Here is a 15,701-nt window from a genome sequence, read left to right on the forward strand (position 1 = left end):
TTCTTTTTGGTCTGGAAATTATAATAGTCCCCGGCCCTGCTGCCTAAGTTCAATTTAATTTACAATGCTGAATACAAGTACATGCTGTTTTGGTCTCGCCCGCATAGAAGAGCGAGACTATAGGGGTCACTTTCCCAACCGCAGTGGCATTGCCAACATTGAAATTTTAAGCAAGGTTAAGTTTAAGTTTTTAAGTTTTTTATAGGCGCCGCCCTTTCCGACGGCGGCGGCGTCAACATCAAATCTTAACCTGAGGTTAAGTTTTTGAAATGACATCATAACTTAGAAAGTATATGGACCTAGTTCATGAAACTTGGCCATAAGGTTAATCAAGTATTACTGAACATCCTATTAGAGTTTCATGTCACATGAACAAGGTCAAAGGTCATTTAGGGTCAATGAACTTAGACCATGTTGGGGGAATCAACATCAAAATCTTAACCTGAGGTTAAGTTTTTGAAATGTCATCATAACTTAGAAAATATATGGACCTAGTTCATTAAACTTGGACATAAGGTTAATCAAGTATCACCAAACATCCTGCATGAGTTTCACGTCACATGACCAAGGTCAAAGGTCATTTAGGGTCAATGAACTTTGGCCGATTGGGGTATCTGTTGAATTACAATCAAAACTTTAAAAGTTTTTGGATCTGATTCATTAAACTTGGACATAATAGTAATCAAGTATCACTGAACATCCTGTGCAAGTTTCAGGTCACATGATCAAGGTCAAAGGTCATTTAGGGTCAATGAACTTTGGCCGAATTGGGGGGTATTTGTTGAATTACCATCATAACTTTAAAAGTATGTTGGTCTAGTTCATAAAACTTGGACATAAGAGTAATCAAGTATCACTGAACATCCTGTGCGCACTTTAGGTCACATGACCAAGGTCAAAGGTCAATGAACTTTGGCCATAATGGGGGTATCTGTTGAATTACCATCATAACTTCGCAAGTTTATTGATCTGACTTTTGAAACTTGGACATAAGAGTAATCAAGTATCACTGAATATCCCCTGCAAGTTTCAGGTCACATGATCAAGGTCAAAGGTCATGTGAGGTCAATAAACTTTGGCCACATTGGGGATATTTGTTGAATTACCATCCTATCTCTGTAAAGTGTATTGGTCTAGTTCATAAAACGTGGAAATAAGAGTAACCAAGTATCACTGAACATCTTGTGCGCGTTATAGTAGTTTTCAAAGTCAGCACTGCTGCTATGTTGAATCGCGTGATGCAGGTGAGACGGCCAGAGGCATTCCACTTGTTTTAAATGTAATCACAACTTTCAGTGTACAAAGGGGAGAGTTGTACTTGTGTGACATCATCAATGTAGGTCACATTGCCGATCAGAGGATCTCTGTAGCTTTAGTTTTTGTGACATTCTTAAAAAAAATCAAATTTCTTATTTGTCAAATTATTCTCAAACTTTCATTGATCATATTCTTTGATTTTTTTTACAAGCCAACTTGCCCCAAGGGCTTAATTCTCCTTTTAATAACTTGTGAAGAGTGGCCTTGGGTTGGCATATAGCCATTGTTTCCCTGAATAGTTTACAAATAGCATACACATTCTAGCCTTGCTTCTCCGTGGTGATAATTTGTGTAGAAAGAAGGTGAAAGTATGAAAGTTGCTGTAAATCGTAATGAATATAATATAAATTTTAAGGGTTTTTTTTGTAAATAAACATTGCTTCCACCAGGAGTACATGTAGATCCATGCTTCCTCTAAAATTGTCATGAGGCCACTTGTATAATATGCATATGCAAGAAAATTGTAATATGTAATGCAAAGCAGGACATCATTATAGAGGGGATGTACAGTGTAAAGCATTTGATGGATGGCAAGTACAGTAGTGGTGAGATCAAAATAAATAAAAGTTTGTAAATTAATTGAAACATTTATACATTGTATTAAAAATGAATCCTACCAGCATGCTTTCATGCCATAAGAATGTCTTCATTTTATAACCATTTTGTATTTGTTTAAAAGAAAAGTGGACAAATCAGGTTTGAATTCTTCAGCAAGTCAATGTGAAAATTGAATACTGTAAAAGTGGAAATTTTTGCGTATTTCATGGAAGATCGGCGAGCGCGAATTTAAAAACATGCGAATTTATGAGCATCTATTTTAATGCAAGTTTTGAACTGCGGTTCAATTGCGTGTATCGTTTTGGCAAAAAGAGATTGCATAATTTGATCTCAAGAGGGTGGCATTTACGCAAGCAAAGCTTGAGCTCCAATCTCATGTGCATCACGAGAATTTGTTCCAAAGCAATCAAATATTTTTCTAACAGTCGCAGATCGGTATTTAAATTATGAATTTGGTTGAAACATAAATTGCTTTTGCTGTTTGATTGGTGAGTGTTTAGATCTGTTTAGTTTTTGAGAAGATGTTGGGCCGATCGCCCATGTTTGTTGATTGATCCCATGCACTTTGAATAGCCGTAATCCCCTGGTCCTTACCCGGTGCTTGGCCGTCCATACCAAGCTAGCAGCCCTAGCAGCGCCTCCGTTTTGCCTTCCCCGATGTCCTCCCCGCAAAGAAAAGTTGCGCTAAATGTCACAAAAGCTCATGATTAGATCAAAATAATGCTGAATTATGCCGCCCTAGAGCTAGAATTATGATCAGAAAATACAATTTGGTTGCTGAAATATTAATTAAAACCATTCACAGATGGGCAAAAAGGAAGTGACTTTGTGATTAAGGAGTGTGCAGCGCGAATTAAAAAACCCGCGAATATGTTTTGAAGCCGCCAAGCGTGAAAAATTAATCCTGCAAAAATTACAGCGTTTGCTATACAATTATATTTTAAAAAATAAATGATGTGATTTTCTTCTTTTTGGATCAAATCAATTTTCTAAAATTTCTAGAGACACTGACAGGTTTACGCTTAGATTGACAAAAACATAACATTGATATTCAAACTTCAAAAAATAATGAAGTTTTACATTTAAATAAGTTATCTTCCTATATATTACCAAATATATGCACAAACTATTATGTATAAAGAATGTAAAACCACCTTCTCAGCAAGACTTAACATTATTGTTGAAATGGGTCTGTTGCAACTGTCAAAGGGAAAGTTAACCCTATCTAGGCCGGTATTTTGGGAGTTCCTATGGCCGGGGGGGGGCCTCCCAGGCCCCCCCTAAGATCTCGGCCGTCGACCACTTGATCGCGCCGAAAATTGGCACGCGGGTTGCCTGGGACATAATCTACAAGATTGTATAGTAATTTTTTTCATGCGAATCACTATTAAGTGATTATGCTAATTTATGCGTAATTAGTATGCGAAATCATATTTTTTTCTCTAACTCCCTAAATAGAGCTCCAAATGTACTAATTTTTGGTATAGAAACTCTTTGTGGTGTCCTTAGCAAGTGTACATGAAAAAATTGTGATATCAAATCATTTTCTTATGTATTATATTGTTTTTTGCAATTTCTTATGTATTTCTTTGTTTTTTGACCTTTTGTTTTTCATCGTTTTTTCAATGAAATTTGTTGGGGACTCTTCTGTGATCATAAAAAGCATAAAATGAATACATTTAGACTAGGAAAACTAAAAATAATCATACATTTATGAATTTTGGTTGAAAACACAATTTGCATTGACTTTGTACACGAAATCACGTTTTTGAGCAATTTTCGGTCTGACATGCACTTACATAATGTTGCGTAATTTCGGAACCACGTACCCGGGTGACGCAAAATTGGTCTCAAAAGTTGCGCAAGACTTGAAAGTAAAAAGTCAGCGAGCGGCGTGGTCAAAAAATTTCGCACGGCGAAAATATCTTGCGATTCGTTGAGGGGGGGCCTCCGAGGCCCCCCCGGCCTTGATAGGGTTAAGACCCTACGTGTACATGTATGCCAAGTTTTAATGAAATCTGATAAATGGAAAAAATAGTAATGAAGGTAGCCTGTACATGTAGAAGGATTTTAAAGTTATTTTTGACATCACATGCATGTACATGTAATTGTTATCTTATATATACTTTATGCAAAATTTTGCGAAATGTTTCATCATAGTTTTTTTGTCTGTAGAAGCATGTGATGTAGGGACAGTGATTTTCCGTTTCAAAAAATTGTCTTTTCCGTTTCAGAAAATCTTAAATTCCGTTTCAGCATGTCAGAAAACGGAAATTCCATTTCACCATAGACTTTGTACACACGGAAAAGTGACAATTCCGTTTAAACATTGAATAGCAAAATGTCAGAAAACGGAAATTCCATTTCACCATAGACTTTGTACACACGGAAAAGTGACAATTCCGTTTAAACATTGAATAGCAAAATCACAAGTACACTCGCACTGGTCAAAAATTGTATCTGCTACTGTACCAAAATCAAAATAGGATCTATGCGGGCATATATAATATTTTTACAGAGATATTTAGCATGCATACATCCTCACCTTTCACATTATTAGCATTACTTCACGGTGAAATGATATTTCATTGATAATTTTGGGGTTTTTTTGACATCGTTATCATTAGTCAACGGCTTTTGCCATCGTTATCATTAGTCAACGGCTTTTGCCAATCCGCCATCTTGGATTTTATCTTGGAGCGACCTTGGATTTTAAGACCACGATATCGTGCTGTTACATCTTCAAACAAACGTAGAGGGCAGCAACACACTCCGCAGGACCGTGTAGTTGGAACGATATGCAGTTATTAAGCCCAACCTGGCTGGCCGGGTATGGGCGCGGGGTACAATCTAGTGTGCTAATGTCGAGTGCAGTCACTATGTGTGAATTGTCATGATTGTAGCGAAGTGAGATCATGTTTTCTGGGGTTTTGTGGCCATTTAATCTCATTTTTTTGTTATTAAGATAAACTTTAATTAATAAGAACAGGGTGCTACATACATGTAAGCACTTGCCTGATTGCCCGGGGCAAGTGAAAGGTAAAGTCAGGCAAGTGTTTTGAAGTAAAGACCAAAACTACTTACCCAAGAAATTCTCACAGTAGAATTACCAAAATTAGGGTCAATATAATATACAGACCCTAAATTTGGTCATGGCAGGCAAGATAAAATTACTTTGTGTTAAAAAAGAAAGCAAGAACAAGGTTCATCAGTTTATGTCAAAAGAGAGGACAAAAAAGGTCAATGGTTTCTTAAAGGTCCTATGAAATAATTGTAAAACTTTCGATTTTTCGTTGAACAAGTGTTCCCACATCGCAATTCTCTGCACCATTCTCTTTAGAAAAATATTATTTCAATTTCACAGCCAAATGAAAGTGGAAAATTGCCCATTTTCTGTGCCAAAACGCCCGCCCACAAAAATTCTGCAGAACGTCTTTTCGGAGTATCACGTGACCAGTGACGTCACTCGAAGAAAGCAGCACCAGCGCTGGTGGTTTGTTTTGCTGCACGGTCCATAGGTTTCACGTGTGGATTCGCTTTGTGATGTTTGTTATTGTATTTTTGAATTGAATGTAATACAAGCAGATCTTTCACATTACACAATTTTTACCTGCCTGATAAATAACCATATTTTTATGTAGCATACTCAAAATCTGGATATTGTTCTCCGAAAAGCTCTCATTTTTTATTAGAGCATCACTCACAAGACTTATCAGAACGTAATTTCGTGATTTTTTATTTGACTCGGTCCTCGAGCTTGCTCAACTTTCTTCTGGAATTTGAATCAGCCTTTTTACAATTACAAAAACTGTTTTCTGAATCTTAATTTTATGCAAATCTCGATCTTTACAGAATCTAAGGCATACCACACAATCGTGATTTCCAAATAAATTTCGAGCCTCTGGGCCTCGATTCAGTGCAGAGTACGCGGCAGCGCGAGCAGCGTATCCGGCATAGAGATCACTGGCGCTAGTGCACCGTGCATGAACGAATCGAGGAGCTCGCCCAAAGCAAGAGCATCGACGCATTTTCTACACCACAGACGAGTGGAGGCGAGAAAATAAGAGAACTAAATGAGATCAAACATACAAATTGGGACTATTTATTATACAAAAACTCAGATAGATTGTTATTGAATAGAAATCTGGAATTATAAACCTACCAATAGTTGTCAACAAGCCTTTGTTGATCCAGATTGGCATTGCCATTGGCATCATCTTCCTCCTCGTCAGCTCCGTCACTGGCTGCAGGCTCAAATTGATATGGATTAATTATTCCATCATTTCCATTTCTACCATCATCAGACTCGAAGCTAGATCTTTCGGAGAGAGAAGTAGACCACTCCGATGCTGACTCTTCATCCGAAGGGGAGGAATTCGCCATTACTATTAGTAAAGGTCAATCTCAAGTTCAGTAAAGTTAGCTCAGCTCTGTCAAAGTGCACGCAAACATACAGTAAATAAAGCCGAACGCGAGCCGCTAGCGAAAGCCGACTTCTGAAAGTGACGTCATTATGATTGACAGCTCTATTCATTCGTCGGAAAAAAGGTGGGTGTTCCCTGTCAAGTTCTTTGTCAGGGAATAACTCTGAAACCATATTTAATAGCTCTATGGTTTGAGAGAGTCAGATCTCCTTCTGTTAATAGCTCTATGCTGAAACTATCAATCTTACGCAAAAATAGGTCACAGATTCGCAATTTTCATGCCAAAATACCTCTACTAACGCATCTTTAGTTTTAATTTCATAGGACCTTTAAACCGTAATATGTCTTTTTTGAAGAGGTAATTTTTTTTTCAAGGATTTTTTTCGGGCAAGTGAAATACATTTTTGGGCAAGTATATTCAAACTGTTTAAAAATTTAAATTTAATTAAAGTTATGTAGCACCCTGATAAGAATATGAATATATTTTCATTATTTGGATGTATTTTACTCCATGTTCAATAAGTTTCATTTATTTTTCTATGGATATTTTATCCGAACCAATTTGACTTCAGCATGCCATTAAAGTTCTTTGAGTTCACTGAATTTTGCTGAACATCTCATACATTGTTTGTCATAATGTTGCACAGTACAAACATTACAGTTTACAATCACAGCACAGTATTAAATACTGATCTCTCAACACTAAAGACCAATGAACTTTGACCTAGGCTATGCCTACCTTACAAGAACCTACACCAAAGCATTTTGCTATTATGAAAGATCTTTATATTCATAATGATATTTTTGTAACATGGCTAACTGATTTTATCCCTCCACCCTTTTATTATTTGTGCTCGCCACGTGTCAGTGTCCTTTCATTTTGTTCACTGATCCTATCACCTGTATCAGCTCCCACTACTACGCTATATACTGATTCTCATTGCAAAGTAAAATTCACTGAAAAAAATTTTGCTCCCTGTGTGTACATTGTATGAGTGGGGTATGTATTTGCTCTTTCATTTGCAGTGACTTTGTAAGTTCTAGGATTTTCACCTCCTTGGAAAATAGTGATCGAAATTTGTAATTATTTCTGTCTGTTATGTTTTTGTTTTCTCACTCTTAAAAAGGACTGGGATTATATTCAGCATATTTTTTACTTTTAAGTGTACACTGTAGATATACGTTATGATTGTAATTTGGTTATGTCACCTTTGATATTTTTCATCTTTGTTTTCAGATATGGAACTACGTGTATTTGTATTGTTTGAAAATTTGACAGGACTTCAGTCACTTCATATCAATCAGTGATGTTTACTTCAATAACTTGAAATTCAGCTCTCAAAGCTACCCAAAGTAAGAAAGATTTCACATGGGTGGTAGAGGAACTATTGATAACATAGTCACTCTTTGGACCGTACATGAATATGCTGCAGAGATTGCTGGTTTTAGTTTCAAGTAAATTGTTGTTGATGCTTGTTAGAATATTGCTATCCCTTGAATAATTGAATAATGGTCTCTTAATACTTCTTATTTGTTTCATTTTCATGTGTTCTGTATGGGATTTGAATTATTATCCTGACAGAAGTGTGTACGTGAATATGTGGTCAACAAAGGTCCTCATGAATATTTTGAAAATTGAAGAAAAGTAACAAAAATAAATATTAGTTGAATATCTTGGACAACAGGACTTTGGTTGAAAACTGTAAAGAACACATTTTGCAAATTCAGGTCTTGCAAATGATTTGACTGTAAAGGTTGACTTATATGTAGACTCTATAATCTTGGTTTGATTTTGATATTTTCAATATCATCGCGATATCATTCAGTAAAAATTATGAGTATCTTCGATAAAAATAAACTAGTATATTTTAGATTTTTTATTGATAATTAATACTGTTTTCTCAATTTCTTTTCATTTATTGAAATAGGTAACCAAAATACTACAATGGATACCAAACTCTTGGATGCATTGAATTCGGTCAACCCAGACCATGGGAGTATGCTACATTTAGCTGCTAAGGTAATTTATTTTTAAGTAAAATATCAAAACACCAAAATTATGTGCAGGTACAGCATTTTGTAATCAATTCATGCAAAACATTTGTTACTCACCATTTATGTTTGGTTCTTTCCCAAGTTCATTATTATTTTTTAGCAATTTCAATAAGTTTTATATATTTATACTTAGGCATAGTAACTTATTGGCTTTAGACAAAAGAAAATATTTTTTAGAGAAGAATACATTTTGAATAACTATGTGATATAGTTCTATAAAAGTTACATTTGTATCCAGTTTCATTCAATATGTAGGCCTATACTACAATATGGACACTCGACATTCATCTACATGTAGTATAATATTCAGTCGAACAAGGTAATAGGCTACAATTACCTTACTGTACTGTTTCAATGCACAATTTAGATTTTTAATGTGCATATTTTCATGATTCATGATCATCTATTCATTCAGAATGCATGTCATGTATGCTCATAAGTTCCTCCAAATGAGAACTTACTTTGGGAAAAATAGCTATTACTACATTATTTTTGTTAGAGATTCACATTTAATGTGTATTTGAATTGCTTATTACTCTGATAATATGATCTGTTTCCAACTTTCATTTTACTGATTTAATCTGTTTCTCTTATATTTTTCTGTAATTAATTATTGACCAAAAGAGATACTCCTGTTTTTGGAAAGGTGAAAATTAGGGCTCACAGCGCTCAACAAACAGACAGAATAGCTGTGTCCAAGCATTCGTAATGTAAGGATACAATGTTACATGCTGATAAATAAAAGCAAGAAAATTGAGAAAACCTGCTTGATAATCTTATTTTTTAAGATTGAATGATTAAAAGTTTGAATTTTATTTCTTAATAAAATTAAGAAAGTTTCCTCCACAAATCAATCTCATGACCAGATCATAAGGTTGAGTTGAGAAACAGGATGATATTTCTCTTATTGATTTAAACTACATGTGCATACTATTCAAAGCAAAAACTATTCTTGTTTGACCTCATATGGCCTTCTTCAGTATGCTAGAGGGGCACAGGCATGATAGACAATACAAACTATTAAAAGCATTGGGAATGATGCCAATGTTGTTGCTTCCTTGTTGAATATCTATGAGAGTGCACTTCATACTATTAAGTTTAAGTACAGTACATGTACTTAATAAGACAGGGATGTCGATGACAGACCCCTTTCCTGATATTTTGGATGATTAAAAAAAGAAAGGAAAAGAAAGAAAGAATAGAAGAGACAAAAAAGAAGAATATTGAAAAGAGAGAGCCCGGTCATAGTATAGTATTCCCCACCCCTTCAAACATCCTTGTGCTGCCCCTACTAGTAGAAATTTTATTTTTAGGATACCATGTGTTCAATTTTGACATCTGCTGAAGGTCATAAAATCTGAGCTGATCACATTTCCAAATGTATCTTTTTCAATGTTCAAAATTTCCTCTGAATCGAGATTTGAAAGACTACACAACTGGGAATGGAGGATATTGAACACACCCTTTGTTTCTCATATATCTGTGTGCTTTGTAATAGCATTTTCACTCATTCAAATTGAGCCTGTTCAAATTTGGAAACCAACATTGAACCATGGAAACCTGACTGAACACACCCACACATGACGTACACTGTAGCAGTGCTATAGAGCGTGATTTTTAATTTGAATATAATTTGCAAAATCCATATTTTGACATCCAGAAACCATTCATTATCTTAAGCGCTGTTTCATAAAACTTATTCAAAAAATTAAAGTGACTGCTTTACAGGGTGGAATATGAATAGGGAATACTAGTATTTTAATCCCTCAATACTCCCCACAATGAAGTTCATGTTGACAAGGGATCAGACTCAATGTGAGCAAGTTGGTGTGGAATGATTGGAGTCCGTTTGGTGGTGCGACACTTATTAAAAGTCAAGAGATTCCAATTTAAAGGTTGAACAACTTCTGACCCATTAAACAAATATCACACAAGTTACTGCTTCAGACAGTTATTGTAAGAAACCTTTGCATGTTTCTTTAAAAAACCAACCCTTTAGAAAAACTTGGAATAAACTCTCTCATTTGTACAAATCTCTATTCATCGCTATCCAAACAAAAGCTGATGTGAAAACAAGGAGGTTTAAATAGGGGGTTTAGTCTGTACATGGATTGTATGCTTAACCTGTTCAATTCACAGTCTCAATACCCTTCTAAACCCAAATGCAAAGTAATTCTCCTGGCAATGAGACAACAAACCTCACTTGCTTCTGGACCAGCTATGTATTAAGCCATACATACAGATCTGCTCTGTATTTTAATCATTGAGAGAAATAGTGTGTTTACTCGTGTTCGACAGAGACAATTTTACACTTTCATTTTATTGGACCTTAAATGATTGGTGAGTCTTCATAACTTACTTTGATGTTGTTGAATAAACAGCAGGATTAGTAAAGGATTTTTAAAATGATAATCAATAACTTCTTACAAAAAAGAAAGAAAAGGGATTATCCTGTGAATATATATATCATTGTTTGAAATGATTAGATTGGAAAGCAGGTCATCATTATTTTTTTCTTCTAAATTTTGGTATTTATTATATGTAAGTGCACCAAAATGATGATTGCAATGCATTCCAAGTTATTTCTATCTGTGATTCATTTTGCATCATCTGTTGGTTATCACTGAATATAATTCATTCTATTTCAAAAAGAAGAAGCTTGATATTTCAGTTGATAGCCTAGTTGTTTTGACTCCTGTAGGTCCCTCTCCCCCAAATGCATGTACCCTGATCCTCTCTCAGCAACAAGCAACATTTTTCAAAAAAAAATGTTACATGATCATATTGCTTAAGTCACACGTTTATTAATCTATGAATTATTATGTTTATTTTTTCTCTTAGGGTAACAAAGCAAATTATAAATTTATGGTTTATAAATGTGAATTCATCAAAAACTTTGAAAAACATGTACAAAGTTCACCTTACATAATTTTTTTTAATATGTAGATATGAATTAGATCGTCATTTTCTTATTGAATCAAGCAATAATGACACGGATGGTAATACATTGGGATAATGAACTATAGGTATTGGTATTTAGACCATATTAATTCATAAGAACTTTTACCCCCATACTTCTATTAACTTATAATACATGTAAGTTAATAGGAGAAGTATGGGGGTAAAAGTTAAGGCATTGTATTACTTTGTATAGGCTCAAATGATTTGGTTGAGCTACTTGATAACATTTATCTTGATAACATATAGCCAAAATGGTAGAATTAATTACTGTATGATAAGGACCTAATTGAGCCAATGGCCATTGTTCAGTATCTGTTTTGTTTTTATTAGAACTATCTTCATTTCTTCTAGACTTATAATATGACTGAGGGGCCAATAAAAAAATAATGTTGAAAATCTCAATCTGATAAAAGAGTTTTCTTTTTTTAGTCTAATTTGGGATATTTTATAGAAAAATTGTGATACAATATTTTTAATATGACTGCGGATATGTACTGGTACAATTTACACTTTGAAAAATCCTTCATCATGTCTCAAATGTTTATGGCTATTTCTATGTTTTTAAAAAGTTAGAATTCATACCAGTACAAGTGGTATCATCCAAAATCTAGTGGTCTGTTTATCAGTGCTGTCTTAGAACTCCCATTGATTTTATTCTTTGAAAAAAAATTGAACACTACATGTGTTCATGAATATGTCCTGGTAGTACATTTTTGTTTACCCCATTTTTATGCCTTGGTTGAATTTCAGTACTCATTTGTACTGGTACAAACATTTGTACTGGTATTAAACATGTTTGTCTGATGTTGAGATACAACAAAAAGATTGATCAATATCCTGGGTGTGTTTTTATCTGAAAGTGTTAGAATCCTGTTCCTTCATTCATATAAACTTGAATACATAAGCTAATAAGTAGAGAGCTGTTTGGTACTACTGAATGCTAGGACAGATTGGTCAAGAAGTGTTGTTGTTTTAGCTTGTACGGCGCGTATCATTCAGCAGTGAATATTTGTTATTATTGTGTAGGTTAGCCTTCTTGTATTAAAGTAAATGATGTACACATTCAGCACAAATATTTATTTGAATTTTAAAGCCCTATTTGATCAGCTTTCATTCTTTAAGATGGCAGCTTATTTTTTCCTGAATAATTACCACATAGTCCATTTTTAAAGAACTGTTCTATTAGTATTAAATAGAGATTTATGGAGAATGACTTTTGAAGTTTATTGAAGGACAAGTCCACCCCAACAAAAAGATGAATTGAATAAAAAAGAAAAATCCAACAAGCATAACACTGACAATTTAATCCTGGTTGGTATGCAAATGAGGAGAATGACATCATCCACTCACTTTTTATTTTGTATTTTATTATATGAAAATATGAAATATTCTAATTTTCTCCTCACTGAACATGTGGAATTGGTATTGTTTAGTACTACATGGTTCAGTAAAGTTGGTCCTTTCTGTCCAATCTGTAAACAATGACATATTGTATAATTCAAACAATCAAAAACAAAAGAAATAGTAGAGTGAGGGACCTCATCGACTGTCTCATTTGCATGCCTCTGAGTTGTGCATATCATATGAAAGATAAGGGAAACTTTAAAATGTTTTAACTCTCTTGTTTTACATCCAACTTTGATGAAATTTTCAGCGTTATACTAATTTGTTTTTTCTCTGTATGCAATTCAACATTTTTTCTGGGGTGGTCTTTATCTTTAAATTTGTAAAATTGCATGCACTGTAAAAAGCTAATTCACGTATGTTTGCTTACAGATATTTCCACAATTTCAGACTTACTGTATACAGTACTGTGAAAACAATAATTTGTAGGTTTCCATTGTATCACAGGAGAGAGGGAGAAAGAGGAGAGGGGGTAAGGGAGGGGAGGAGGAAGGGGTACAGTAAATAACTTTGTTTATTGAAAGTACTGAACCTCTCGATGTGGGGTGTGTTTCATGAAAGGTCTTGCGAGACGTAGACAGTAACCATTTTAAAAAGTGCTCTTCAGCCAATCACAATCAAGGAAAGTTGTCAGATATGACAACTTTGTTAGATGAAAATTTTTGATGAAATGCTCTCGTGGAGTACATTTAATGAAAGTAATTGTTGGCACTGACAAGAGGAAAACCTGTTGGTCAACAAATAAAACCACTCCCAGGCCAGAACTGAGATTTGTCTTATAAAGATATCTGTACAGTATATTGTTAAAATTCATGCATTTCACAGGATGTATGGAGGTCATTTTTATTCTAAGAACTCACATTTTTTTCAGGATTTAAATGGTACAACTATTGTGCAATCTCAGGCTTTTGTTATTTTCCATTTTTCCTTCATTTTATTTACTAGTTTCAGTCTGTTAGTCGACTGTCACTTTTTGTACAGAAAGCTGTTTACTCAAGCTATTGGAGCATTTCTGGGTGAAACCTTGTTGAGTGAGCAACCACTGAGTTCACTTGTAACTTTGTTCTCTATCCAGATACACTGGAATGTTATTTATCAATCTTGAAGCCTAATATAGAATCCTGTCATCAATTTACTTTTGCCTGGTCAATGGGCTGGTCTTTTGGTGTTCAAAATAGAAGCCAGAACATCTCATCAATCTCATCAAGTGTCATCCTGCTCTGCATTGATATACATAGGTGGCACTTCACAAAGTTCAGAGTTAGCTGGCACCCATTAGTAATCATCTTGAGCAATATCTTTTTCTGACAACAAAATACATTGTGAGAGCTTTGTATCAGATGGTGATTCTATGATGGTAGAAATCTGACGGTTATAAATACGATACAACATCGCTTTAAAACATTTTCCAGTTTGCTTTATTCAAACTCTCAGGTTAGCTACCATCCATTGCTTATGAATGTCCCTTCTTGATATCATTTACAGCTTGGTAATGCTGATGTTGTAAGAGCCTTGTTGGTGTCTGGTGTTGATCCTACTATTAAAGACAGTCAAGAACAGACAGCTTACGACATCGCTAAAGCTTCCAAACAACTCAGCATGGTCTTTCATGATGTTCTTCTGCAGTCCATTGCTCAATCCAAGTAAGTTCTGATATTATTATCAGGGGTCTGTTTCACAAAGCTTTTCTTAAAATTATACACGACTTCTCGAATTACAAGAATAAAGTGCCAGAATGCAAGTATAGTTTTTTTTCTTCAGCATTGTATCTAAAAATGACTGGATTAAATCAAAATCATGTGAAACATGGCATGTAATATGTACAGTGTGCAAAGATTCACTTAAAAATCATAAAGTTTAAATGTAATTGATTATGTAATTGATTTATGCACCCTACTACTGTACATGTAGGCCTTTAATATTCTCCTTACGTGTAAAGTGATCTGTAACTTCATGAGCGGCTTTATGGAAACAACTCCCCTCCCCCCTCTCTCTCTTAAATGAAATATGAATTTCATAAAAATATGATGAGGACCATATTGACTAACCATTGGCTTAAACTAGTATCTATACAGTAATACTAGTAGATACAGTGTAACAAAGTCGAAGTTAAATCTTTTCTACTCAGAAGAGGTAGATATGAAATATAATTTGCATTTATCTGCCCTAAAAAGCCTTAAAAATTGCTATGACTTTGGTGAATACATGTATTGGACTATATTGTTGACTTGCATTTGAACAGTCTGTGATGATTGTTTCTTTTTATTTAAACACGAACTGACATTTTCACTTCATACAAAAGATAATGCATGAAATGTTCTTCGTGCCCATTTTACATAAATTTCTTGAATCACGACATGTTACACCACATACAATTAAAATGAACATCTGGTGTTGATGAATTGTTTACTCAATCAATAGAATGCCGAGAGGATAAAGGCTATTTGATATTTACTTTATGGATCTATCTGCCCGCACTCTTCAATCACTCTTTGCATGTGTCTGTTTCGGAAATGTGTAATTAATATTTATGTCTGGGACTGACCTTAAATGTCACTATAAGAATTTTAAAGAATTGAAAGAGCAATTTTGTAGATGCCTTGCTCAGGGGCACAGGATCTTTGGTCAGGTTTGGTTCGTCTGGCACTAAAGACCACTCTGCTATGGCTCTTCTATTATATGTACACCTCCCTGTATATTTTGGTAAAAAGGTTTTTTTATCATAAAATCTTATTATTTTGGAGGGTGAGAACACCTTTTTTCTTCTGATAAATTTTGTAAGTAAATATTAAACTTGTAGTTGATTAAAAGCCAAGTTCATTTATACAGCTCAAGGTTGAATGAAATCTATGTGGAAAATTTCAACAAGCGTCAGCGTAATCAATGAAAATTTCGTTAAAATTCATGGGCATTGTATGCACTGTAATTGTGCTATCTAATCCTTTAAAGTTTGATTGATGATTTGTGGTACATATGCATTTC

General features: G+C 34.5%; 1 protein-coding gene across 5 annotated transcripts in view; it reads left to right on the top strand.

The window, feature by feature from the left end:
* The window catches only part of LOC121419047, a 46,138-nt gene that overhangs the window by 3,718 nt on the left and 26,719 nt on the right, over positions 1-15,701 (top strand). For 3 of the 5 annotated variants that reach the window (XM_041613328.1, XM_041613329.1, XM_041613330.1), the window contains exons 2-3: positions 8,228-8,319; positions 14,205-14,362. In XM_041613328.1, coding sequence (XP_041469262.1) covers positions 8,228-8,319; positions 14,205-14,362 — 250 coding nt within the window. Of the gene's footprint in view, positions 1-7,546; positions 7,653-8,227; positions 8,320-10,506; positions 10,695-14,204; positions 14,363-15,701 lie in introns of those variants that run through there. The other 2 variants (XM_041613331.1, XM_041613332.1) reach the window with 2 other exon arrangements.

The sequence above is a fragment of the Lytechinus variegatus genome, chromosome 7 (genome assembly GCF_018143015.1).
Source record: "Lytechinus variegatus isolate NC3 chromosome 7, Lvar_3.0, whole genome shotgun sequence".
NCBI classification, from domain to species: Eukaryota; Metazoa; Echinodermata; class Echinoidea; order Temnopleuroida; family Toxopneustidae; genus Lytechinus; species Lytechinus variegatus.